This window comes from Carassius auratus, chromosome 21 (genome assembly GCF_003368295.1).
Source record: "Carassius auratus strain Wakin chromosome 21, ASM336829v1, whole genome shotgun sequence".
NCBI classification, from domain to species: Eukaryota; Metazoa; Chordata; class Actinopteri; order Cypriniformes; family Cyprinidae; genus Carassius; species Carassius auratus.
In genome coordinates, this window is record NC_039263.1 from 4122888 (window position 1) to 4149823 (window position 26936).

Here is a 26936-nt window from a genome sequence, read left to right on the forward strand (position 1 = left end):
CAATTCTGCCTCTCATAGGAAATAAAGATAATAAACAAACAAACAAGCACATCACATCACGCTGTTTTGATGTGCGGTGCTTTTTCTTAGATTTCCCAGTCTGTCTGGTTTATATATATTTATATACTCACACACAAACACTTGTGGTGATGTTCACTACTCCCACAATATTTATTCACTGGGAAAATATAAGCATCATCCTAGGTTCCTCTAAGTCAGAGGTTCAGGTTATCAAATCAGGGCTAACCAGATCTTAGACTTAACTAAAACAGGTCTGGAGATAATTTTTTTTGTTTGTTTGTTTTTTTTTTTAGCACGGCACGATACTGCTCGGCGGGATCGTAGACATGTCGTTATAGTTGCGCGGCCTCTACTGCTGTGCTGAGCAAACTCCGGCGATCCTCGTTGGCTGTGCTGTTTTAATCTAGCGGGTGTAGTGTCTTGTGACGCAAGTTCAATGACACAGGTAGTGGCGATTCTTTACGGCCAATCAGTGATCAGCAGGGTTTGCATGTCACATTTTGGTAACAGAACGTACCGTATCGTACCATGCAGTGGAAAAGTGTCATAAGACTGAGACTCTGAGGAGACAGACTGGGCCTTACTGGCATCTTGACCTCTGCTTGAGTGGTTCACCCACCTGTTCATACATTTAGCAAGCGCCATGGTGTGTGTGTCAGCATAATCCACCTGCCACACTTGCGATCTAGGCGAGACAGCATTCCTCAACCTGACCATGTAATAGGCTGTCCTTCATAGTGGAAACATCCCATGGGCACTACCCTAAGAGCACACAGAGAGAGAGATGGCATATCACAGCGTCGGTCATGAACAGATGGGGCTCTTTGCCTCCGGACCTTGTGTGGCTGGCCTAATCCATCATCTAAGATGAGAAGCCCTTATTTTACTCTCCCATCTCGCCATCCTCACGACTGCCAGTTAGTATTTTTTGTTCACCTTGAATCACCAGCAAACATCAGCTATTGATTACACGAGTGTGTGTTCCCTTGACTGTTTTTCGCAAGAAGCCTGCAAAAAGTTTCTATGCATGACTATTGGGAAATTGTGGTCAAGTGCACGTATTCTCATAAAATGTTTAATTCTTGGTCTTCATTAATAATAGATCTAGGCCAATACCAAGCTGCTTGTGATATAGCGAGTGGTGAAATTACAGTCCACAGAGTTTCCCTTGTTGTCATTGAAAAATAATAAGATATTCCAGATATTTTACATCCAGTTGAGAATATCAAGGCACATATCCATCTAATCGTTGTGCACATCACCAACACGTACCCAGAGGTGGAATGCAAATTGCTGGCTGGCTTGCAAGTCTTCTGAAGGACAAACAGCAATGATCAAGCGTCTTTTTGGTAATTGGCTCATTTTAGTGGGCAAGGGCTCCTAAGTGAAAGTAATGATGTTTTCCGCATATTCAAAGTAGAATGCTGTGGTGGATGTGTGGTAGGGAGTCATGCCATCTGTTTATCAAATTGCCAGTGTAATGCACCGTTTTTAAGACTAATGGGATTTGTAATTAAAGTTAAGCACATAGGCAACACAAATCAAGAAAGCTCTTCCTAAAGCACTCACATTAAATGCACAATTCTATTAGCAGCTGCAGACTAAAGACCATAAGAAAAATTAAGGGCTAATTCTTTAATTGCTTGCCCTCCCCGTCTGGGGCTGTTTTAAGCAGGGACTGTTTTGACAGCAGTTTACGAGGGTGAGCGCTACGCCCAGAGGAGCTGACAGATGAGGGGAAAAATGTGCTTCTGTAAACCTGGCCTGCTGCTCTGATAATGCATGAAATATTTTTAGGAATTTACATTTGTGATGTGATATTTTTCCACATTTAACACACCGTATCATTGAAAAAGAAAAAATGTTACAATGCACTAGTCAACAAGCTGCCTTACTATGTTTCTGCTTTTGCATGGCATATTAAGTTTATAGCTGAATAAAATCCAACAGACAAGCAAGAACAGTGCCTCGGTAGATTGTTGTCTGTTTTCTCCTTCTCACAAACAGACCAGCAGCAGTTTATTTGTCTGTCCTTCAAGGGTTCATGATTTAAAGAGAAAGAGTTCTCCCAGAAATGACCATTCTGTATTCATTTTCTTACCCTCATGTCTGTCAATTCCTTTCTTCCGTGAAACACAGAATGAGTTGTGTATAGCAGAATGTTCAAGAAGCTCTATTTTATAAATTGAAAGTGTAAGGTGAACGTGACTGTCCTGCAAGATTTTTAATGAATAACTTGAATAGCTGTTACTTACTGTAGATGTTTCTCTATATAGCCGACAAGCCAAAATGAATGTGAGTTCATAATTGATTTTTTTTTCTTCTTCTCATATCCTCTAGGTCCGTTCTTCATTTCTGTAGATAGCTAGCAAGAGACCAAGGCAGAAAGACATCGTCTCCCTGCAGCCTGACCTTTTAAGTTGTGAGAAATTGAGGTCAGGCATGGAGGCAGTCCAATTATTGCTAACCCTAGTTAGATTAGCTGCAAAAGTCCTACATTGTATTCAAGGATTTCAGCTGGCTGAATTTGATCTGGTTTTAGAGTGGAGCAAATCAACACAGTTCATCAGAAATCAATTATGCATAACCTGCCAAACGAAAGCTGATAACTTTCGCTGATGGCTGTGGAATTCAGAAGCATGTAAAGTATTTTAGTTAAGAACCGAGGAAAAAAAAGTGAAAAAGTGAGTGTGTGTGTCAAAAACTAATATTATAAATAATTATTGCGTTTTAAAACCTTTTTCTATTTTAATACATTTTAAATTGTAATTTATTGCTGTAAAAGCAAAGCTGAATTTTCATTCACTAAAGTCATTACTCCAGTCTTCACTGTCACATGATGCTTTAGAAATCATTCTAATATGCTAATTTGGTGCTCAAGAAATTCAGAGTGTTTTCTATAAATGCTGAAACAATTCCAGTGTAAGTTCCATTCACATCAGCTTTCAGCATTTTAATAAGGATCAATTGAGTTACATTAAAGTCTGTTCAGGTCATGCATCCAGACAGATTCCTGCTATTTATTACTACGTGAAACAAGGTTGCTGATGCAGATGTGTTTAACGATTCAGGAGAGCGATTCTGAATCATTAATCAAATGGTTCCTCTCTTTTCCGAGTCCCGTGGAGGCATGAGGCAGATGTTTAGGGAGATAATAAGGAGGGGTTCAGAATGTGATTGGTTGTGCTCCAGCTGAGCCTCGTGGGGCTGCATGCTTATGCACTCGGTCTGAATTTTGATTTGGCACGACGCTCCAGCCATTGTAGTTGGCTAACTTCCATTAGATTTCAACAGAACACATCTGTGTTTCTTGTCTCTTTCAGGGCATTCCCATTTTTCAAGATTCTTTTGGAATGGTTGGGGTATAGATGTTTTTTGCTGCAAGCATTGATCATCTCTGCATAACACCAAACAATGTGGTTAATCTGAATTGGAGTGTGGTGACTTCTTCACTTGAAGATTCACTATTATCACACTTTACAGGAGTCAAAAGTGGTACTTCAGTACTGTTGCATCTTCAATTCACTGTAACAATAACAAGGAGAAATCCAAAGACTGTTGCTCTTTTCAAGCTTCAAAAAGCACTCAAAATCATCATAAAAGTATCATTAAAGTAGTACATTATGACATAATCATGTCTTCTGAAGTTATAGTAGCTTTGTGTGGGAATTGTTAACTGGATCATTGAGTTAGTGAGCTGAACCAGGACAGGATCAGTCTTATATATTATAGGAATTGTTTAACTTTGTATGTGTCTGTGTGTGTGTTAATTCGACCCACTGATTCATTAAAATAATGATTTATTCATGAATCTGACATTTCATGAATGTGCCAAAGATTTTCGATTGATAACTTTTTAATCTGTCTCACTCTCAAAGCTGTTATAATGGCTTCAAAAGTCTCGAGATATAGTGTGTGCCTTGTATTTACCATTTTTAAGACATTTAAATGGTGTTTTTGCATCCTTTTTGAAGCTTGAATGCTTTAAAGTAATAATTCACCCCAAAAATAAAAATGCTGTCAACATTTGTTCACTTTCATGTCATTCCAAACACATTACTTTATTTCTTCTGTGGAACATAGAAGATGATCAAATTGTGGAAATGTATGGGAAACACTGTGGTAATCAAACAAAACAAAAATTCTGTCCAGCTCAGGCCATTGCAAACCCATATTACTTTCTTTCCTATGTTGTACATAAAGTAAGCTCTTTTGAAGAACTTTGGCAACCAAACAGTTTTAGTTCCCATTGACTTCCATTGTTTTTTTTTTGTTTTGTTTTTTTTGTCTACACAGTGGAAGTCAATGGGAACCAAAACTGTCTGGTTGCCAAAGTTCTTCAAAAGAGCTCACTTTATGTACAACATAGGAAAGAAAGTAATATGGGTTTGCAATGGCCTGACCTGGACAGAATTTTTGTATGTATGGGTGGACTGTATAAAGTCCCCATTTACTGTCAATTCTAGGAAAACAGCATGGAAAAGTAGTAGTTCCAATTATTTTGTGTTCTGCAGAAGAAGAAAAAATTAAAATGGGTTTGGAAAAACATAAGGGTGAGTAAGAAATGACAGAATGTAAATTTTTGGATGATTTGGATCTGTACCTTTAAATAGACAATAGTGCCTCTATAGAAAGGTATCGCTCTCTATCAGTTGTGCACAAAAAAAAACATAAATAACCCATTTAGCATGCTCACTACTGTGGCTACACACTCTTTGCTTAGTGGATTTACAATGGTGGATCAAGGGCTAGCTTTCTGTTACACATGTTAAGAAGAACAATGTAACACATCAGGGGCCTGTCTCAGGAGGGAAATGCTTGGAGCTAAGCCAGCGAAGCATATAGAGAAAGGATCATACGCTATCCAGCACGCAGCAGTGGGTCTCATACAGTAGACTGGTCAGATTGTCTGCAGTGTTAACACTTCGGCTGTAAAACCCATTCAGCCAGCATCGCTGGAGCGAAGGTGGTTTACCATCTTTCAGAACTGAGACTAATCTTACTGGTGTCAGGCAGGTCATTCTGCTGCAATCATTTCGATTCTTGCTGATGATTGATTTGGATTGTTAGCATTGAAAGTTTTCTCTTCAAATGTCATTGCAGTGCTTTCGTAATGTGAGCGCCGAGAGCATTTAAGCTTGACCTGCTGTTAGACTGTAATAAGATTTGGTAGTGTCAGTGAGCTCATGAAAACAGTTGGGCCCTGCAGAGAGTATGAATGACTGACTCGTTCATGTAGGAAGTCAGTTTTCACGATGGCTTAAGGGAGGTACTTGAAGATTAGGACATAGGCTGGGTGAACTGCATATCCTGAACATGGACTAAGGCAGATTTTCATTGCATTGACATTGGCTTTTAAGGGTACCAGGGTCCACAGACTTTCCTCGATGTCTCAGTGCACAGCCATTCAAGATGGATGAAACCTCAGCAATTGTCTCAGGGGTAAATTAAAACTTGGGAAAGATTCACATTTAAATACCAACTTGGTAGTGTTTTAGTATGTGTAAATTAATGGTTTTTTTTCTTTTATTACATTTTTTATCACAGTGCATCACAAGAATGTTTGCTAGTTTCAGTCCAGCGCTATTCACATTTTCCCATCCAGCGCCACGTCGTTTAATTAGCAAGTGCATTTGTGCTCATTTGTGCACCCATGGGCAATGCTGGTCTAAAAAGAGGTGTGTTCAGGCGCATTGCTGGTACATTGCTATTTTAAGGAGCTGAAAATAGACTGCGCCATAGACCAACTCAAACCTGTTCTAAAGTCTAAAGTCAATGGCGCAATATTCTTTTGTTATTTAAAGAGCGCGTTGGTAGAAAATGTGCCTCTGGGCGGGTCCATAGTGCGCGTTGACTTTGCTTATTACACACAGGGATGTGCGTCACACAAACATGCCAAATATTAAAGGGGGGGGGGGGTGAAATGCTCGTTTTCACTCAATATCCTGTTAATCTTGAGTACCTATAGAGTAGTACTGCATCCTTCATAACTCCAAAACTAATATCTTTAGTTTTATTATATTCATAAGAGAAAGATAGTCTGTACCGATTTTTCTCGGAAAAACACGACCGGCTGGAGGCGTGACGTGTGGGCGGAGCTAAAGAATCACGAGCGCCAGTAGGCTGAAATTTAACAAGAGCAGCATCAGCGATCAGTCTATGTGGTATGTACTGAAACTGTATATATTTGCTTAGCGGTTTTGGAAAATGACTAAGTTCCATTTTGTCGTCTTTTTTTTTTTTTTTTTTTTTTTAAGCTGTACATGTGGAAAGTGCAGTTTGATGACAACATCGCATGTTGTTTACTTGATGTGCTTACGCGCCGATAGCTAAGTTAACAACACAGAGATATTTGAAGCAGTTTTACTCACCGCATGCGGTTCCAACACACGATCGTGACCCTTTTTCCTTGGGACTGCATTATCCTTAAGAAATAAACGATGTGCAAATACAGCGTCAAACTGGGCCTTGTTTGTAAAATAAGCATCTTCGAAATGCTGGGGAACAAACAAAAACACTTGCACAACTCCGTTGATGCTCTGTAAAAATAAACTCCATCCACTGGTCCCTTAATGCTGTTTTTCTTTTGGTAATCTGTGCAGGGTTGTCTTGCCCTGGCAACCAAAAACACACTCCTTTTGTGACATTTCGCGACGCTCTCGCTCTGATCAGTGAAGTCTGTTGTGCTCTCAGTGCTGTGCTCTACGGGAGCGCGCGCTCTTCCGGCAGAAGTGCCCTTAGGACCCATATAAGGAAATTCCACTCCATCTAACGTCACACAGAGCCATACTCGAAAAAAACTTTCCGAAACTTGTGACAAACCGGAAGGAGTATTTTTGGAACAGAAATACTCCTTCAAACATACAACTTAATTTTTGAAACTTTGTCCATGTTTAGCATGGGGATCCAACTCTTTAACAGTGTATAAAACTCAGTATGCATGAAATAGCATTTCACCCCCCCCCCCCCCCATAAAAACAAAAGGACATTACAGTGTAAAAGAACATTACTGTGAAAGCTACATAAATATAAAAATGTAATGATGGATAGTCATTGCGTGTATTAGAATTAGGCTACCTATTTGCAATTCAACCTATTACTACATATAATGATGAGTGAAATTGGTGAATTAATTGAACAATCGTGCCAATACACACACTTATATATTAACTGACTGATCGCGCGGAGCTTTTGTGGATGCCTGCTTGTCCCATAGATGATCTGCTCGCGCGCTTTAACTTTGCGCACGAGCAGATCGGTTTCTTCGCTTGAGAAGCATTCAGCTTTTCCGCCTACAAATTCCACCAAGTAAACAGCGACCTGCCATGGCGCGAGCGCATCTCGCTCTTTAAAGGAAATTGGAGATGACACTCTGATTGGTTTATTGAACGTTATGAGAATAGGGACAACCCATTCCAAAAATGCGCACGGACCGTTTTTTCATCGTTAAAATAGCAAAAGTGGATTTGGACAAGCCCTGAGTGCACTTGCGCTGTGCGTTTTACACTTTGCATTTAGATCGTTAACATAGGGTCCTTGGTTGGAGTATATATCAGTTTAATTCTATATATATATAAATAGTTTTTTCCAGCACAAGATGAAACTTACAGAGGCAGTCGAGATAAGTTTAATGAAGTTACACAGTAAGGACCTTTACATCCCATTGCCTGCCTTTAGCTATGAATATAGCCCAACTGTTAATATGTTTGACATTTTCACAGCTCACATTGTGCAGTTAAATCAGGTCTGTGAAATTCCCCGTCCCCCTAAATCTGAACACTTGCCTGTCAAAGAAGAGCGTTGATGTAACACCCACCTGTCTCCCAGCATTATACTTGTAGCACATTTATTTCAAAAGCCTGATTTATGAAGCCTCTTCATGCTGCACAACTTATCTGAATTCCACAACGGTTGACAGCTGAGTATATATTAATCACCTGCTGATGTGCAGGGTCCCTTTTATCCTACAAGCCCCAATAGCCGAACAGATTAACGAAAATGAGGCCAGCGACGTTATTGCGCTATATTAGCATGCATCTCATGCACACCCACGTCTCAACTTAACATCAGTCCTCCTTCATAAAATCTTGTCTGTGTGGATGTATCCCCTCAGACATGTATTTTTGGTATTTTTTAAAGTTCAAATACAAGAAAATTCAAATTTCAGTAAATTTCCATTAAATTAAACGTTTGCATTTAACAAGCAAATGACAGATTTTACTAAAAGTTGTTTCATATTATTTTCCATATAAACTATAACCAGTTGTTTCATAGTCTTTTCCATATAAACTATAACCAGGAACAGTCGTGATTCCAAATTAACTTTGTTTTTCTTAGTGCATTTCCCTAGAATCTGTCCTTTTAACAATAAAAGGTGTTTTGCACACTTTTCCATGGAGGATTTGGAGAAACAGAGCCAGACTTTTTTCAGTGTTTTGCTAGTTATTGCCTTGTGATACCGATACTGTCATGCTTTGTAATTTATAATTCACACAGAAGGGAATGAAAATGAGACTGGACATGCATGTTGTCCCTTGTTAGCGCGGAATGATTAATAGTTCCTCATTGTGCTTTGTGATTTCTTGCATGAGATCCCTGAGGTGGCAGCCTTGCCTTGGACAAACAATGAAAAGAAGAGAGAAACATGGCATGTATTCTAAGCCACTGGACTGATACCAACACATCAAAATCTAATTAGTAAGGCCTAGTTGTACTGAGTACAAGGAGGACCATAGGGGCAGTTTCTTGAAGAGGAAGAGATCTCTTCTGCCCGCAAGTGTTACTGAAGACTGCAGTAACTCACTTTGACAGGGGGACTTGCAGCAACTCTCCATGGTTTATTAGCTGACAGCAGGTGTTCTGATAGCCTTAATGTAAGCTGATTGCTAGCAACACCGTGTATGATTCATCCAGTGGCACCCATAGGGAGGTTAAGATTTCCTAAACTGCATGTTCCACCAGACCTGTTCCAACCCTGCTGAAGGCAATGGAGGGGATGTGTTTAACATGTTGTTTCTTATGATGATCAAAACCCCAAAATAATCATGGTTGCAATGCATTGTGGGATGTGTGACAGCACACTGTGAGTATTTCTCTCATTGTGCAGACATGTGTTGGATACTATAGAAATCATCCTTCCTGCGATGTGATTCTGACCTTCACTGTTGCAGTAACTCAACCCAGAATGCCCCGATCTTTCTGTTTGCTCGAAAGCCTGACACTCGGTCGAGAGAAGGATTGGTGAGAGAAGGTAGCCTCAAGGTTTGTGTGAGTGATTTATTTGTAATGAAAAATTCCTAATTCCCTGTGGGCCCTTAGAGTATCGTATCGATTTAGTGTCAGTCGGACAGTGGGAGTGCGCATGTTGTGTATTCTAGTAAGGCTCACTTTAATAATCTGCTGCTCCAAGGCTGATGTACGCCCAGCTATAATCCATATTTAAATGGTGCACTGATAGAAGAGCAATAATTTATTGGCCTTTCACATACAGGAGAGAATAACTATAACCCTCTCTTTTGTATGGTTATTCTCTCTTTTACACTCTAAAATGGTTGATCCTTGACAAATTTATTTCTATTTGCAGCTGCCTGGGAGGGAGAGGAAGTCATGAGTCAGTTAAAGGAAGTCAAAACAAGGAAAGAAAGAAAGAAAGAAAGAAAGAAAGAAAGAAAGAAAGAAAGAAAGAAAGATTGGAAGGAATTGAATAAGGAAGGGAAATGTAGAAAAAGGAGAAATAAAGAAAATATTGGAGGAAAGCAAAGAAAGAAACATAAACCACAGTGAAAATGTAGGAAGAAATAACTATGTAGAAGGAAGAGGAAGTGCAAAAGAAAATGGAAGCAAAGAATGAACAAAGAGGAAAAAAAGAAAAAACAGCACTAGAGGGAAAGAAACCAAGGAAGGAAGAACAGTTTTAAAAGAATTAAAGATGGAAGGAAATGAGCAAGAAAGGGAAAGGAAGGAAAAATTAAGGAATGAAAAAAAGAGAAAGGAACGATAGATGAAAGCAAAAGGAAAGTATGGGATGAAGTAAAAGAGAAATAAAAGAATGGTTGGGGAAAAGTAAATTTGGAAAAAGAAAGAAAGAACAGAACAGGACAAAGAAAGAGAGAGAGAAAGAAAGATGGAGGCAAGACGTGAGAAATACAAAGAAAAACAGAAATAATGCAAATGGTTTGATGGAAGGAAGGCAGGTAATGAAAAAGGAAGGAATAAAGAGAGGAATAGGATGGAAAAAGAAAACTACAGGAAGGAGGAAGCAATAAGAAGAGAGAAATCAAAAGGAAAGAAAGAGGGAAAAGGAAAGAATGAAAATAGGTGGAAGGAAGAGGATGAAAGAAAAAAAACAGAAGAAAACTATAGAGGGAGAGAAACCAAATAGGAAGGAAGTTAAGAAGAGAATGCATTGATGATATGAAAAAAAAGAATGATAGAAAGGGGGAGAGATAGAGAGAAAGTGTGGAAAAGAACATAATGCATTAAAAAAGAAAGGACGAGGAAGGAAAGAAGACGCAAAGAGGCAAGAGAGTGCTCTAATGAATCCATCTGATAACAGCAGCTTGTTTCGTCTGTCTTCTTTCCATGCTAATCCTTGTGATGTCAGGCTATTGATGAAATGGAGACAAACTCAAATTGAATTCTCAGAAATAGCTGGGGTTTGTCTATAAGCTGCCTTTCTTCTGCGCTTCCACTGCCACTGCTTCATTACTGTAAATTAGTTTGCCTGGCCGGTCGCCAGCACTGCCTCATCCTCGAGCTCAGAGGCTGATAAGACATGAACGCATGTCTGAAGCCCTGCTCACGCTACAGTAGCTGTCAGGTGGCAGTGAGAAACAGTAATGAGGCAGCTCTCTCCGAAATCAAAGCAACCTCCAAAACAAGCTAACTGTAGCAACAAAACTTCCAGCAGTACGTTAGGAGCTTTCGCTGACCCGGCACAGTTGTTCAACAGTGAGAAACGTCAGCTTAATGCTCGACAGCCGTTCTGTAGAGAGCTGTTTTTTCCTCTTGAGTATTTTAGAAACAATAGTGAGTCTGACTATATAAACCATTTCTATAGTAGCGAGGAGGGCAAAAAAGGTCACAACAAGAGAGCCTGTCAAAAGCAGCGCGTTTAAAACACTCATTGTAAGTGGTCTGTTGACTGTAGCATGCTTGTGCAACATATGGTGTCCTCATTTAGGTGAGATTGAGTTTCTTGGGATGGTGTGGCGTTGTGGATGTTCATCTGGGCTGGTTAACCAGACGGTTGCTGGTTTGATCACCTCAAGGAGTGATCTGTGAGTGATTGTGGCCCTGAGAAACCTCAGGTTGCTGCAGGGGGGTTGTCTCTATACTGTAAGTAATGCGCTTTGAGTGACTTACGATGAAAGCATCAGCTAAATGAATACTGCTGCTTCAGTTTTGCAGGATTTTTCTTTTCACTCACATCTGAGAAGATGAAACCAGAGCGCAAGTGTCATGACGTCCCAGAGGCTGGGCCAGTTTGAGAGAGATTCATTCATTCCAGCTGACAGAATTGGAGCTCGTCAGACATAAAGATTTAGTTGTAGTTTAAAACTTTAGGGTAATGAAAAGCTGTAATTTTTCCCCTTTAATTTGTATGACTGATATTGATGTGATGTCTACCAATTAGGCATTAGACGATGTCCGTCTAGCACACAGCTGCTGTCCACAGTCCAAATTATATTATTTTATTATGTTTTTTTCCCTGTAATTACAACTAATGATATTGAAACAGATTAGTGACACAATAAATAAATGATAATTAAACTTCAAGAACATAAACATAATTATTTTTAACAAATAGTCGTCTTCTTACTACTAAAATTGGTAAAGATCATTTAAATGCAGAAAACAAAAACACATTTTAATTGTAATTATTACAGTTCTAAAAAATAAATATGAAATACAATTAATGTTGTTGTTTTTATTTATGCCAGTATATTTAAAGTTGATGAAGAGTGTCAGGATTTTTTTAAAGAATAATTTACAATTATTTATTTTCATTTTTGTGTTGCCACACATTTCAAACTGAGAATAAATGTATATTGTTACAAATTTACAAAAACAGATTTAAAAAGTTACATTAACATTACACCAAGAATACTGTTATTAATGGATGCTTTTAATAATAAAAAATATATTTTATATAAGCTTCCTTTTTCTCCTTCATGTTCTATAACAGTCTTTCATGCACTCTTCAATCCAGTTCACTCCTGATTTTTTTGGTCCCCCTTTCTTTTTCTAGCGTTCCGCTCTGGCATCGATAGCATGCTGGATGATGTGGTCAGCCTGCTGGGGACTGATAATGCAGGCTTTTTTCATACACACGCGCTCACACACACATCCCACACCTGCACAAGAAAACCCACAATGCTATCTCTCAGGATGAGCCCTGGTCCTAATCTGTCTCCATAGCAACAGGGTCCGGGTAGGACTCCCCCAATTGGCCATGAGCGTTCAAAAATAGGGGATCCTGCCTCATGACCTAGAGCGAGCAAGGGATTGTGATTAGCTATCAGTGTGATCATCAGATAAAAAAAAAATACAGCTAATTGCTTCTCAGAGAGCAAGTATTGAGCAACTGACATGGCTGCGATAAGCTTACAGAAGCAGAAGGAGACTCTAGCTGGGGGCTGATGTGACTCTCAGACCTCAAGCTGAGTGGTTTAAGTCTGGGTTAAGAAACAGAGTCATTGTACTTCTTAGTGTGGTACTGATGGAAAGAGGGAGGCTGTTTTATTTACTGTGCTCGAGCCAAGAAGGATTTTCCTCTGCCTCATTGACTACAATTAGGAACCACCTTCAGAGTAGATGCTTTTTAGTTTGGGCTGTTTGTAATGGGTTATATATAACACCACTCTTCACATTTACTCTACATGTGGATTTATGTAACCATATTCATGTATAGTGGACTTTAGTGCGCCAAGGTTCTCTAGAGTGCCATATTATTTCCATATCCACCAGAATAGGTTTCTCAATGGCTAATGCCAATATCTACTGTGTAAATGTCAAATAAGTAAAAGGTACACAAATGTAAATAACTGCAAAGGAACGGTTCGTATTAATTTTTTTTTTTTTTTTTGCAAGTATGCACTAAATTGACATTAAAGGCATTTATTATGTTACAGAAGATTTCTATTTCAAATGAATTGTGTTCTGTTCAACTTTTTATTTATCAGAGAATCATGGGCAAGCAACTGTTTCACAGTCAAACCCACTCCATGGTGTGTTGAAACCATACAAAACAAGCCAAACACCTCACAGCTGAAACTTCAGGATGAATTCTGATGATCCTTTTTCCTTTTTTTGTTTCGAAACCATCTGCTCATGATGTCCACATATCTGCTGTGTTAGATCTGGTTTCTTGGATGAGAGGTTCAAGTCGTGAGCATGTCCCTATTATGAATCTCATTTTTAGCAAGGTGTATTATTATTACCAGACACCTACTGCTGTTTTTTTTTTTTTTTTTTTTTTTTTCTGAGCTGCCTGCCACCACACAAGGAATAAATCTTATTAAACTAGTAAAAATGAGCCCAGTGATGTTTAATGAGCACCCTTGCTGATGGAAAAAGCTATTTTATGTCTCTTAAAGATATTGCCTTATCTGCCCCTCTCACTCTTTCTTCCATTTCTCTCTTATATTGAAGCATCTGGGCCTCTGAGAGAATCGAAGTTAGGATAAATATTGAAAGAAGATAAAAGTCAGTTAGTATTAAGGTTTTTTCCTTCCTTTTTTAGCATTGATGTCGTGAAATAAGATTTCACTCGTTAAATCTAGAGCTTTTCTTGAGAGGTGTTTCTGTTTGCATCCGAAGGTTTTCATCACTGTTTGCAGACGTGGTTGAGCTGTGAATGCAACACTTCTAAGCCTTACGTAATATGCATCCTTTAATCATTTTGGTAATGCTTTTGTAGTGCACATCCACGGGCATTGTGCCGAAAAGGCAGTAGATTTGTGACAGTACTTCACACCTTTGGATTATTGGGCCAAATCTCAGCTATTACAGGATTACATGGGATTATTGTCACACTGGATTATTAGTTCAGACATCACATGGTGTTGTGGTGTTCCATGGCATCCAATTCAGTGTAAATATAGACCTAATTAGACATCTTTTTCTTATTGATTTTTCTTATTCATTTTTTTTTTCAATATTATAACTATTGATAATATAAAAAAATAAAAGTGAATTGTTTGTTTTCTTTCATTGTCCTTCATAGCAGTTTATTTTTTTCTGTTGTGTTTCAGCTTGGCGAGGACACCTTCAATCGGGCCAAGCTTCTGAATGTTGGCTACACGGAGGCTCTTAAAGACGCAGAATACGGCTGCTTCATTTTCAGTGACGTAGACCTGATCCCTATGGATGACCGGAACCTGTACCACTGTTACGACCAGCCCCGTCACTTTGCCATTGCCATGGACAAATTCGGCTTCAGGTAACATTCAATATTTAAGGAGCCACAAAGTGCAGTAGTCTGTTGACACATTATATTTTATGTATCATTTTATCTCACTTTTTATCATTCTTGTCCCTTTTGATACATAAATAATCAGAAGCCTCATATAAAGGCTGAAAATGCAATAAAATGAAATCAGTGGCGTGTTTTATATGAATTTAATATCCTTGTAGAATTGTGGCCTTGCCAGATTTGATTACAGATAACGCTGGGCCGCATTTGTTGCTATTTACATACATATTAATAGATGGCATTGTCTGTATTAGTCTTTATTTCTTTGCAGAGAAAAGAGTCCGTTAATCAAACAGCCAGAGCTTGAGGGCTGTCTGTCAAAGCCTGGGCGTTTGATGATTAATTGCTTTTTTTCCACTAGGGAAGATATATGTCTTATGATGCTTTGTCATCTGGGGCTCTAGAATACAGCTGAATTACTATGTATCAAAAGTTCGTTTGTTAGGTGCTGTGCCAGTCTAGACAGACCTGGAGCCTTGACAAGCATATGTATTCATTTTCCAAGGCAGACAATTATTTAGCGGAGACATACTGGCTCTCTTCAAGTGTATTAGCTGGAAATATTTAAACACTGGTGAAGGTTTGATGTATTATGTTTTTTTTTTTTTTTTTTCTCGAACTTGAAATGAATTTTGTCTGTCTTCTGTTGGCAAGCAGACAAGCTGGCCTTTGCTCCATGGTGTTTCATTTCCTGTCTTTGTGTGAGGGGCGAAAGGACCAAGACAATCTTAACTCTGCCATCCTCAAGGAATTGGTCTAAATCAGCCTCTGTCTTACGATGTATGCTATGTTGGGAAGTTATTCCAAAAGATAATTGTTTACTAATCAGTTGGTATGTGTAACACATTTCATAATAGTTACTGTAAAATGATTTAAAAGTATGATTATTATACTTAAGACAATTATAATGTATATGTTTTTATTATATTAGTAGTAGTAGTGTTCTTAATAAGAAGTAATTTTTATAGTAGTAGTGTTTTTGAACAGTTATTTGGTTTTAATTCTCTGTGGACGGCCAGACAATACGTTGTTAAACAAATGCCACTGCCGTTCTCCAGAGCATGAACTGCTTTTAACTGTCAGTGGGCTAATAACTCCATTTCCTCTGTGAGTCATCTATTGGCGTGCGTCTGAGGAGGCCTTAACGTTGGTTTAATAAATGGAGCACCTTTTGAGGATTACACGCTCTCTGACCGTGAGCATGGGAGGAAACTTCAGTCATATTGTTTCTGTGAAGACTGCTGCTGTAGCAGATGGCCTCATTCATTTTAGCTTGTTGTCTTTTAACGTGTGGTTGCAGCGCGCACGAGCACTTGTTTGTGGATGCATGTTTGTGCGTGTTCATGTAAGTTTTCGCTTCTCTTTCTGCCCTTATGTCGCACATTTGTTTGTGTGGGTGGATGTGGTTGCTGTTGTTGGCAGCATACACTGCTGTAGCCCAAGGCAAACCCCAGGCTGCTACCCATGATGCACCTGCCAGCCCACAGCCCAGTGGGCCTTTTAAAAGAGGAGACACTGAAACCATGAAACCAACTAAGTGGACTCGATGCTTTTCCAGACTGTGTTCATCCAGTAGAGCATTTGTTTGAAGCCTTCGAACACTTGCTTGAGATATAATAACTCTGTGGTTTCAATTTCAAATATATGACTTAGTTCTGAGAACCACCAAGGACTTTTAATTCAGCCTTTGACCTGCAATGGAGTGTTTATATTTATATCAGCCTTTAATCCTGTAGACGATGATTCCTCAGATAATTCTCATCTGACTTCTGTACCTTGAGCTGTGTGATGAGAAAACTTAAGCTTTTACGGGGCGTCCTTAGAGTTGTGTAGCTCAGCCGAGGGGCCTAAGGGTTGGCAAATAGGATAGAGGTGATGAAAGAGAGTTGGGAGAAGGATCAGATAGCATTTGGAAATGTTGGATCCCCTGTGGGAGGACTCGGTGGCTCTCTAGAATCACTCATACGAGGTGTAATTTTGTTAAATTCGAATGCTTGAGTTGACTGACTAAAGAGCTCAGTTCAGAGAGGGCCTACAGAAAGGATGTTTAGCTGTAGACTTGAATCAAAAAGAAAATCGAATGGGAATCCAAAGCCTTTAGCGCTACATTCCAAATGGACAAAAATCATGAGTAGTCAATTTAAAGTAATATTACTGCAGAAAATGTTATTGGTGATTATAAGGTCACTCAGATATTAGGCTTTATTCTAATTTGTCTAATAACTGAATAAGAATGACTGAGGTCTGTTCCCTCTTTGCAGGCTGCCCTATGCGGGGTACTTTGGAGGGGTGTCCGGCCTTAGCAGAAAACAGTTCCTCAAAATCAATGGCTTCCCTAATGAGTACTGGGGTTGGGGAGGTGAAGATGATGACATTTACAACAGGTAAGGCCATGAATTCGCTGTCTTTCTCTTTTATAAGTGCCCGAGGTCTGTTCCTTTAAAGTTGGGATAAAACAGAAGTAGCTTAGGATCTTTGACATACATCTGAGTGTAATGGATTATCAAAAAAGAAAATATGTAGGGCGGAGATGTGGGAGTTGCACTCAAAGCCTAAGGAAGATGCAAGTCTGGTTTACGACACCAGAGAGAAGTCTATCGTATCATCTGAAGATCAAGTCAGTTTGACTAAATTATTACTAGATTATACTAGATTATGAGGTCTGATAAAATGTAAAAAATAAAACGCATGCATCGATGAGTTGTTTGCAATAGGATCAATAACGTGCATTTATCAAATAGATAGTTTAATTTTTTTTTTCACGTTGACTTTAAATTAGTGGTTCCATATTGGTGTCTGGAGAGTTTGAAGGAAATTCACAAATGTATCCATTTGTGCAGCTATCTGAGAGATTAACTGTAGTTAAATAAGAATTGTCATGTCTCCTTGATGTGAAAAAGCTTTAAAACCTCTACTTAATCATTTAATAAATACCAGTTCTGCTTATAAATTTTTTAACATGATGTCAGAATTTTTTTCTGACCAATAAAAAAGTTTACTGTATATGGTTATCCCGCTGTGTTTTAATAAAGTCTAATTCATTACTTTTTATTTAGCTATAGACTCATTTGGTAAATGTATTCAGCACTTCTCCCACAAAAACATTGTCACTTCAGTTGTTCGGTTGGTTAATAAAATACAGCACCACAGTTTGAGGGAAATGGGCAGCTAAAGGAGAGGCTATTAAAAGGGAAAAAGTCTTCAAAGGTTTTATTTAAATTATGTATTAGTTTATGCTCTTTGCTTTAGTTTAAAAGAAAGTAAGAAAAGTAAGTTATAATGTCAGTGTTACTTTGACTAGTTGTTCTTTCTGGTGGTTCTAGAACAATCCATTTTAAAGACGACTGATATGCTGACAAATGGAAGTTAACCATGAAATGCACATATTTTGAGTTATTTATGATTGTCGTAATTGCTGATACTGTATGTCTAAATGTGTCACTGTGATCCGTGATAACAGATTGCACATTTCCAATCTACTTCTTCAAAAATCATTTGTGACACATTAACAGCTTCTGTGAGAAATCTGAATATTCAAATACTGTACATTTAAGAGAATATGGTTCTTTATTTCTCTTGACTTAAATGAATAATAACGCTGAAAGTTTTTAGATGACTGCCCATGTGTGCTCTTTAGAAAACTTTGAGCGACTTTCTGGGATGTCATTTAGTTTTGAGGTCTGGTAGACAGGCCTTGAAATGTGTTAGACAGGCTTTAAAAAAAAGTCATAAGTATGCGTCATCAGAAACAGACGCTTTGTCACTGAAGAGTGTTCTTGCGCTGTTTCTAGGTCTTTTTTTTATTCTCTGGGATATGCAGCTCTGCAGGGAGCAGCTGTATATTCAGTGGCCGCTCACAAATCTACACCATGTCCAGACAGAAACGTGTGAATAGATGACACTCTGCTGTCTGATGCCTGTCTTTCCAGATAATGAATAGCTGCTTGTTCACTAGCTATCATTTTCCCCTGCTCAGGTGATGAGAGAGCAAAACCTGCAGAATATCAGGGCACATGTACGCTCTTGCAACAGCGATAACACTCGTGGAGATATGCCCCATATGTCACTCTTTAAAGTTGTTTAGGGTCCCAATGACAGTAGATAGTGGAAACTGGATGGTGTGATAAAGCACACCTCTCAAATTATTTTTACCTGCCTTTGCCCCCTGTTTTTTTTTTTTTTTTTTTGACACAATGGATAGATTATAAAAGTAAAAATAGGCCTTATAGCTTGATATCCATAAAAAAGCTGCAGCTTCCCCTGAGCTCTATATCTGAAGTGAGCTGTTTTTATTGGGGGAATATAAAAAGCTTGATGTTGTTTTGAAGGAGTTCTAATTATGTATTTTGCATGCATATTTAGTGCACATTAACTGTCAAACTTCTTGGATTTTCTCGCTGCTAGTTTTATGTTCTAGGTGTGTCGAAATGAGCACCTTTGATTTTCAGCTTTTTTAATTTATCATTACTCCAGTGTTCAATGTCACAGGATACTTGAGAAATCATTCAGACATGCTGATTTATTCCATGTTTTTGTGGAAACTCTGATACATTTTCTTTGTCAGAAATCTTTGATGAATAGAAAGTTCAAAAGACTGCGTTGTTTTAACCCTCTGGGGTCTGAGGGGGTTTTGGGGTCCTTATCAGAGAATATTTGTTTTCGACATAACTAACTTCATTTAAAAGTAGACACTTTGAGCCACTGTAGCTGACTCAGTCTGTGGCTTTGAAATATTTCTAAAGTATGAATAAGTTCTTTCTTTACAGACAGGGAGCAGTCAGCTTTTAGCAGTCATTCAGAGACAAGATGTAAGAGTGAATGGCATGTGGACCCAGCTGTGTGTTCAGCTTCAAATTCTCTGTCTGACTGGTGGAGAGACACAGAGCCCATTTAGATTCCTCTGGGTGGAAGTTTACTTGAACATACTGTCAGTTCTCTGGAACCAGTTTGCTTGGGCTCCAGGGACTCCCAGTCCCTGTCAGAACAACTTCCTCTCTTCCCATATCTTTGAAGGTCAGCGGTCTGACAGCTTGGGTCCAAGTGCCAATGGACATCTCTGCAAGCTTGAAATTCTGCAGCCTGGCTTCTTGAAATCTGTAAGTCTGTGCGGATGTGCCCCTCTGTCATTGCTGCTTTAGAAGAGACACATTGTTTGTATCTGGCCTGTCTCTGTGGACTGGATTGTTAGTTATGCGTGTGAAGGCAGCTGGCATTAGTGTGCAGAATCTTTGTTTCTTGCTGTCGTTGATCCTGCAGTAGTAGTAGACTTCTAGCTTCAAGTGTCCCTTCTAGCCAAGGAAGAAGTTAAGAATTAATACGGAGTAGCTATAGTCACCCGCTATTGGTGAGAAGCTCCTGCAGCCATTTCTTTCCTTGGTTTCTGACAAAATACATGACAAATTCAGAGGGGTCATTTTCCAGCTACACTGAAACTGTGTTGATCTTTGAGCTGCATTTACCATACGACAAACATTCTAATTAGCAAGTGACTTAACTGAGGTTCATTTGAGCTTTCACATTTAAAAAAAAAAAAAATGTTTTTGGCATTCAGTTTTTGTAGTTTACTGTTAGTTTACTGCACATCAAAGACAAAGTGCACATTTAATCCATTTTTTGCTCAATATTTATCTGTTTATGATCATAATCTAGACAGCAGCCATACAGTATCAAACTCCAGATGTAGACAATCCTTTGTTTTCGTTTTGGATTTTGGATCATTTTATGGCAGTTTCATAATAATGATTGCTTTAAAATTATAAATCACCTGAAGAGGCATTATCTATAAAACATTCTTAATGGAAAGAGCAACCACTATCATGCTCTGCGAGCTGGACAGAAGGTCACCGCTGCATGCACTGGTAGGGTGAAGTCATTGTGGATAGAAATAGCCCAGAGGGATGTGTGTGAGGGAGGATAGTGGACTCAGATGACTGTGTCCTGGCCTCATGCACAGCAAATGTTCCATCACGCTGGCTTGAAACAAAAAGCAAAAAAAAAAAAAAGCTTTTGGAGAGTTTTGCTCTTCCCTCTGGTCATGTGGACAGAGAAATAACCCGTCATTCTTTCTTTGATTTTCAACATTTGTGTAGTTGGAGAGGATGGAAGCCCTGGAGGGACATTTCCCTTTACATTTCAGTAAGAACGAGACAGTGGAAGGCTGTAGACAGGTGTGCTCTACTGTGATTTTTAAGTTGAAATTGAAAAGTTATGAATTACTCTTGAGGAGACTGGACTAAAACGAGGAGTCTATTTTTGACAGCATTCAACAATCACAGTCCGAGTCTGTCTAACTCCATGGGCATGTGGAGACACATGACTTCAGCATCAAGAGTGCAGCTTTTAGCGGCGTTTATAGCAGACATTTTTCTTGGCTCATTATATTAATGTGCAAAGTAACTTTATATTTCCAAGATAATATTGACGACTACCTGATTTTAAGAACATAACCAACATAACCTGGTCATGTCACCTGATTATGGAGAACACAAAGTAATTAACTAACTAAATAAATGCATGTATGTATGTATAATATAAGGGGCGAGTGAGAGAGAACTTTACTTGAACCGACCGAATCAGTCGAATGAATGACTAAACGACTCGCTCATTAAAACAGTCATTTGCCGCCACCTACTGTTGCTTTAATTTCATATTTAATAGTATCACTGAATTTCATTTGTATGGTAACAACTCTACAGTTTCATATTATTCTTAACTGATTTTAAATGAAACAATGTAAAAATATTATGTGAAAGATGACACATTTAATAAGGTTAGGGGGGAAAAATTTATAAACAGTGGGAAATTACATCTGTTTTGTTTTACACAGCTGTGTTTTGTTATACACAGAGTTAAGTGAGAGAACATCTGTATTTTTGTATTAGGGATCATGCAATATGTACTCTCCAGAAATCAGTACAGTAGTTTTTTTTTATTCCACACATTTAATGGGAGAGAAAACCAGTTGGGGAGGGCTGTAATGGAAAAAGAAAACCAGACAAGGTCAGTCAGTCTGCCATATTGTATGACCACTCCTCTGTCCCTCCCTTTTTCTCTCACTTTTTCCCTAACTTTCTTCACCTTGTCTCTCAGCCTGTCTCTCTCTCCCGGTGTGTCTGACCTGTCTTTTTTTTTCTGCTCCTCTACCATTTTGCTTCACCAGTAAGCCATGAAGTAATAGTAACGATTCCAATTCTCCTCCAAACTAAGAGTCTAATGCAATTCAATGAACTGCAGGAAGAAAGAAAGGACTTAGTTAATCCAATCAAAGACTATGGGCCAAAACAGATCAGTCAAAATGATTAATTATTATATCAGCGTTCATACAAACATTCCCTTAATCACAAAACTGATTTGTTGGCTAATAGAGACACTGAGTTATTTCATCATGTACTTCTGTTATGGTACAATAGTGATGCTGTTTGCTTTTGTTTTGGATGAGTAATGAGTGTTTCCCCACCTGTTTTCCACATTCGCTCTCTTCCTGCAGGTGTTTTAATGCTTTTTTTGCCTCCAAGGCTGAGGTTAATTTAGTAGCATCTTTTGTTTGTTGCTAACCAGAAAAAACAAACTCATTTTTCTATGCAGTGGAAAGGAAGTCACAAAACTTTCACGATTTCCAAGGTCTTTAATGGCACAGCATTTTGCACCCCCCACCCCCCCAATCAGACAGCTTTTAAATCGCGGCAGCCCCAGAGTAATCACAGCTGTCTGAGCCAGGTGTGAAAGGCCAGAGGTTCAAGGAAAACTGCTGCGAATTAATCGCACAATAGGATCTGAGAAAATGCTGTAATATGTGTGTATAATGTGCATAATAATGAACACAAATCCAGCTCCAAGGCATTTAACCCTCATCTTACCCGAGGCTCACGGCTGTTTAGCCAAATTACTGCAGGTGTCCATGAACATGAGCCAACCAAACAGTAATTTCCAACATGGACACAGTTATTGGAGTTATTATTATTATTATTATTATTATTATTATTATTGTATCTCCTTTACATACCTGGAGCTTTGCCGATTCCAGCCAAAATTCAAATCAGAGCAGAGGAGAAAAAATAGCTTGATTAGAATCAACCTCATACCGGGAATGGGGTTGAGCAAGATTCAGACATGAGGAATTTCACAATTTGGCAAGGTTCTTACACTGCAAAAAAAAAAAAAAAAAATTCAAGTTTACATATTTGTCTTATTGTCCAGTAAAAACATGTACAATATGTTTACAATTGTGTAAGATACAGGTATATAATGTTTATTTGGACATTTAACCATATTAATACTTCAGTACTGATATCATATAAATACCATGGAATGTACTGTATGAATATGATTATCATATTCTGCATTAAATGAATTTGGTGTTTTCACTCAGAAATGTAACAAGTAGTTGTAAAGTTTTAAGTTTATGCATTTAGCAGACACTTTAATCCAAAGCGACTTACAGTACATTTTTTACCTAACATGTGTTCCCTGGGAATCGAACCCATAACCTTGCGTTGCTAAGGCAAAGCTCTTACCACTTGAGCCACATGACAGTAAAACATTGTGAGATTGTAAAGTAGAAGTACTGAAAAGTTTTTTTTTTTTTTCTTTTCTAAAACATACTCTAGTAATCTTTTATTTACAACTTTAGGGGGAAGGTAAGGTGAGGTACTTTATATCATCCTTAATGCGCCATATTGTGTACAGTTGATTTTATATTTTGAATGAACTAGTTAAAAATCACTAAATACATTTATATGTAAATATGGTCACTGTCACGCGTTTAGTTTGGTCCTCAGTGACATTTATAAATCCACTCTCTATGTGGATTTATTCTTCATTGTTTACATTGTCTTTTCTCTCATTATAATCTCGAGCCCTCAGAAGTCTCCTTTTGCTTTCTGGGTCAAGAATTCCCAGAGATTACCTTCAATCCTCCCAGCTGCATTATTTATAACAAAGGACTTGCTCTTGGATTATTAGGATGATGTATATAAAAATGGAATAAATCAAAAATCCCACACAAACACACAGAAATAGGCATGCTCTTATTCTCTTCGGAAGGATTTCCATCTAATCAAATAAAGGCGTCATCCGTCAGAAATGCAGTGCGGGGCTCAGAGCTCAAACAACACAATGCTCACATGACAAACATAAGATTTGCGCTAATGCCAAGACCTTGAGCCAAGCAGGGAGATTAGAATGGTTGGATTGTTCAAGCAATCCTGAGTCGCTCTAAGCTGTAGTTACTCAAACAAATGGGATTGTACTCCAGGCGGGGTGTGTGTGGAGCTGCCTGGTCTGGCTGCTCTCTTAAGCAAACCTTGCCGACACAGTTCTCAGATACTGACTTTTGTTTTGTTTTAATTCTGCATTGTTTCCTGCTTATTTGACATATCCTGGTATTTGTGTAGTTTACTGAGTCTTTGATTAGCTGTTGCTGCTTGAAGTTCATCGTTTGTTCATGTGTCAAACTACAAACTACTGTCCACTTCAATACCACATAGGAAGTAAATTATCTTTTGAGTGCACATAAAAGATGTGTCTGAATATGCATATATTTATTTAAACATAATAATAATAATACATTGTTTTGTTTTTATTTATATTAATATTACAATAAAAGTATGTGAATGTGGACATACAAATGAAACAAACAGAAAGTGTTTTTGAGAATTGGAGCTGGGTGATGCTCTCTCTTCTCTAAACCGTAGCTGTGACAATCAGTAGACGATGTTGTGACTGCGTGAAGCCAATCAGTCAGTCGATATGAAACCTCGTACACTCTAACCATTCGTTTTCTCCATTGTTCTCCCCCTTTCTGTCAGAATCACACTAAATGGGATGAAAGTGTCCCGGCCCGATGTGAGAATCGGCCGCTACAGGATGATCAAGCATGAGAGAGACAAGCACAATGAGCCAAACCCCCAGAGGTAAGACCCTTTTCTCCCTCCACCTCATCTCTGTGTAGTGTGAATACAGCCTGAATGCTTTCTAGTTTGTTGCATTGCAAACTTTATCCAGCTTTTGCCACTCGGTTGCCTGGATCTGCAAGATAGTTTGATCTTTAAGACCTATTCAGCCTCCTAAATATGATTGTGTGTGTTGATGCCAGCTGGCGGAGGTTCTTAATGCATGAATAGCTCAAACGTCACTGGGTGTAAAATAGCCCAATCAATAAGCCCATCCGCGGACGCTGGGCTGCGAGCCAGATCGTTCCCAGGTAGAAAAGCTTCACAGCAGAGCAACTAATTGCAAAACGATTCCTGCAGTTGCAGGTTGGTCTACTGTTTCTTGGTGGTTGTCAATCTTTGGAAAGTGCTGAGCGAAATGGCGAGATGGAAGCAAAAGAAATGCCATTAAAAGTTAGGATTGGTCTTTTCTCTGGTAGGAGGTTTCACTCAGCTCTCACTGTGCAAAGATAAGAGTCAGTGATTTATTCTCTTTTGCTCAGTTTCATTCTCATTCTTTTTTTTTCCCTTGATCTCTTTCTCATTCACTCACTTACTGTCTTTCCATTTATGTCCTGCTCTTCCTCATTCTTTTTGTCTTTTTTCCTACAAGTGGCTCAGACAATTGAAGTAATCAGCGCGGCCCACCCCGAGAGCCACTAGCGCATGCTAAACTCATTTTTGCTGGAGAGGACAGAAGAACGCTTGGTCGAAATGAATGGGGTGTCTGTGCTGAAGTTAATGAATTGAAACATGTCACACTAAACCGGGTCGTTTGTCACAGACAGGTCGTTTGTTTGTGTTCTGTCTCAAATGGGAAAAAAGATGCGGAGTCGATTGCTGAGATCCACATTTGGTACAAGCATCAGACCGGAAAATGTGTACTTTATTGTTTGCGGAAACATTTTTTTAATGCTCTTCAATTAAGCCAGTGCTCCTCTAAGGAAACCTGAAGGTTATATACTTAAATATGAAGTATTTATTATTATAATTGAAAATATTTTTCCTAATTTTTCACTGAAATTTCTTTTTTTAAATGCTCTTCAATTACCACAAGGCTCCTAAGCTTATATACTTATTCAATAAATATGTATGTAAGTCAGAAAAAGCTTTACTTTAGTGCACCATTTACTCTAAGTGTGCTAACATAGTGACTCCACAGACTGATGCAGACATTGGCTCAGTGACAATCAATATATCAGGAAGTGCGGTCAGAGGTTGATGAATCTCGACGGCATCCTCTGAAACACTCTGACTTCACCAAGGCTGATATAACCCTGAGTCACAGCTCAACTGGGAATCTGATTTATAATTGATTAGCGCCATAACGGGAATAATGGGAAGTCGTTTAGAGTATGATCCCTTCCTCTCTAGATTTTATTGCCTCCATTAGAGGCTTGTGGGGGATTATTCTAAAATGGCTCTTTTGTATGTGATAAGAGGTTTAGTCTCAAACATAACTGCCTCTTAAAACTGAGCTGGAAATTTGATGGAGAAAGCTGATTCGGGGAATGCCGTGGATTACTGGATTTTATTTATAAAATGTGTTTTATGTGTGTTCCCCATACATTCTGTGATAATATATCAATTTTTTTAACTGATAATGTGTGTTTTTAAATGATAATGTATGTTTTTGTAAAGGGCAGAGTTGTGGTAACTTCAAGTTGCCGGCTCTTTAAGTTTTGTCTTGTTTTATTTTCCTGTCACACAGGTTTAGGTCATTTTGTTTTTTAAGACTTGCTGCATGGAGATGAGTAAGTGGCTGCGTTCTCCAAGCAAACCCTTATTTAAAAAGAAGAGTTGTTGGACTTGATGAATGGCTGTCCTCTCCTCAGCTCTGTTACTACCACAGCCATCTTTGTTTAGTCACTCCGCAGAAGAGCATCAGCCTTCATAATGAGATGTTTTGCTCGCCGGAGGAACCAGGCTTCTATTCATCAACTTTCCTTAGTGCTGCTGCACACCGGTCCACATGAATATTAATTCTAGTTCAGTGTGAGCCCTTTCAGATACACTTATTTCATTCAAGAGGTGTACATTAATCATTATCTGCAGACTCTTTAATGGCCTTCATGGCACCTACATTGATATGGAAGTTGATAGCTTCACATAAATCAAACTACCCTTTAACGGACAACTTGAACTCTCTTTCCTACTTTTGTGGCATTTTTCAGAGTAGATGTGCTATTTGTTAAAACATTTCTTCTTTGGTTGAGACTGAAATGTATATCATTTTAGGTGTCTTAAGGGATGGAAGGTTAAGATGTAATGTAAAACGCTGCTGGAGAAGCAGAGCTGCTGAATACTCCTGTACTTTTCTTTTTTAGCAGAGCTCAGTGAACTTAAGTAACTTCTAATTTTAATGATAAACCATGGGAGTCTAAAACTCTCATCATATCTCTGTTTCTCTTGTCTTTCAGTGCCTACAGCACAAAGCTTGTTTCTTCCTTCTTTTTTTATCTCTGTTACAGTGAAAAACTATCTTATTATGTAACTTAAGTGTTTAAATA

At 38.6% G+C, this 26936-nt stretch overlaps 1 protein-coding gene across 1 annotated transcript in view; it reads left to right on the forward strand.

Annotated features, from left to right (window-relative positions):
* LOC113038257 (beta-1,4-galactosyltransferase 2-like) overlaps positions 1–26936 on the forward strand; it is a 97204-nt gene that overhangs the window by 63311 nt on the left and 6957 nt on the right. The window contains exons 4-6 of the mRNA XM_026195549.1: positions 14277–14464; positions 16759–16881; positions 24304–24408. Of these exons, the coding sequence (XP_026051334.1) occupies positions 14277–14464; positions 16759–16881; positions 24304–24408 (416 nt within the window). The remainder of the gene's footprint in view (positions 1–14276; positions 14465–16758; positions 16882–24303; positions 24409–26936) is intronic.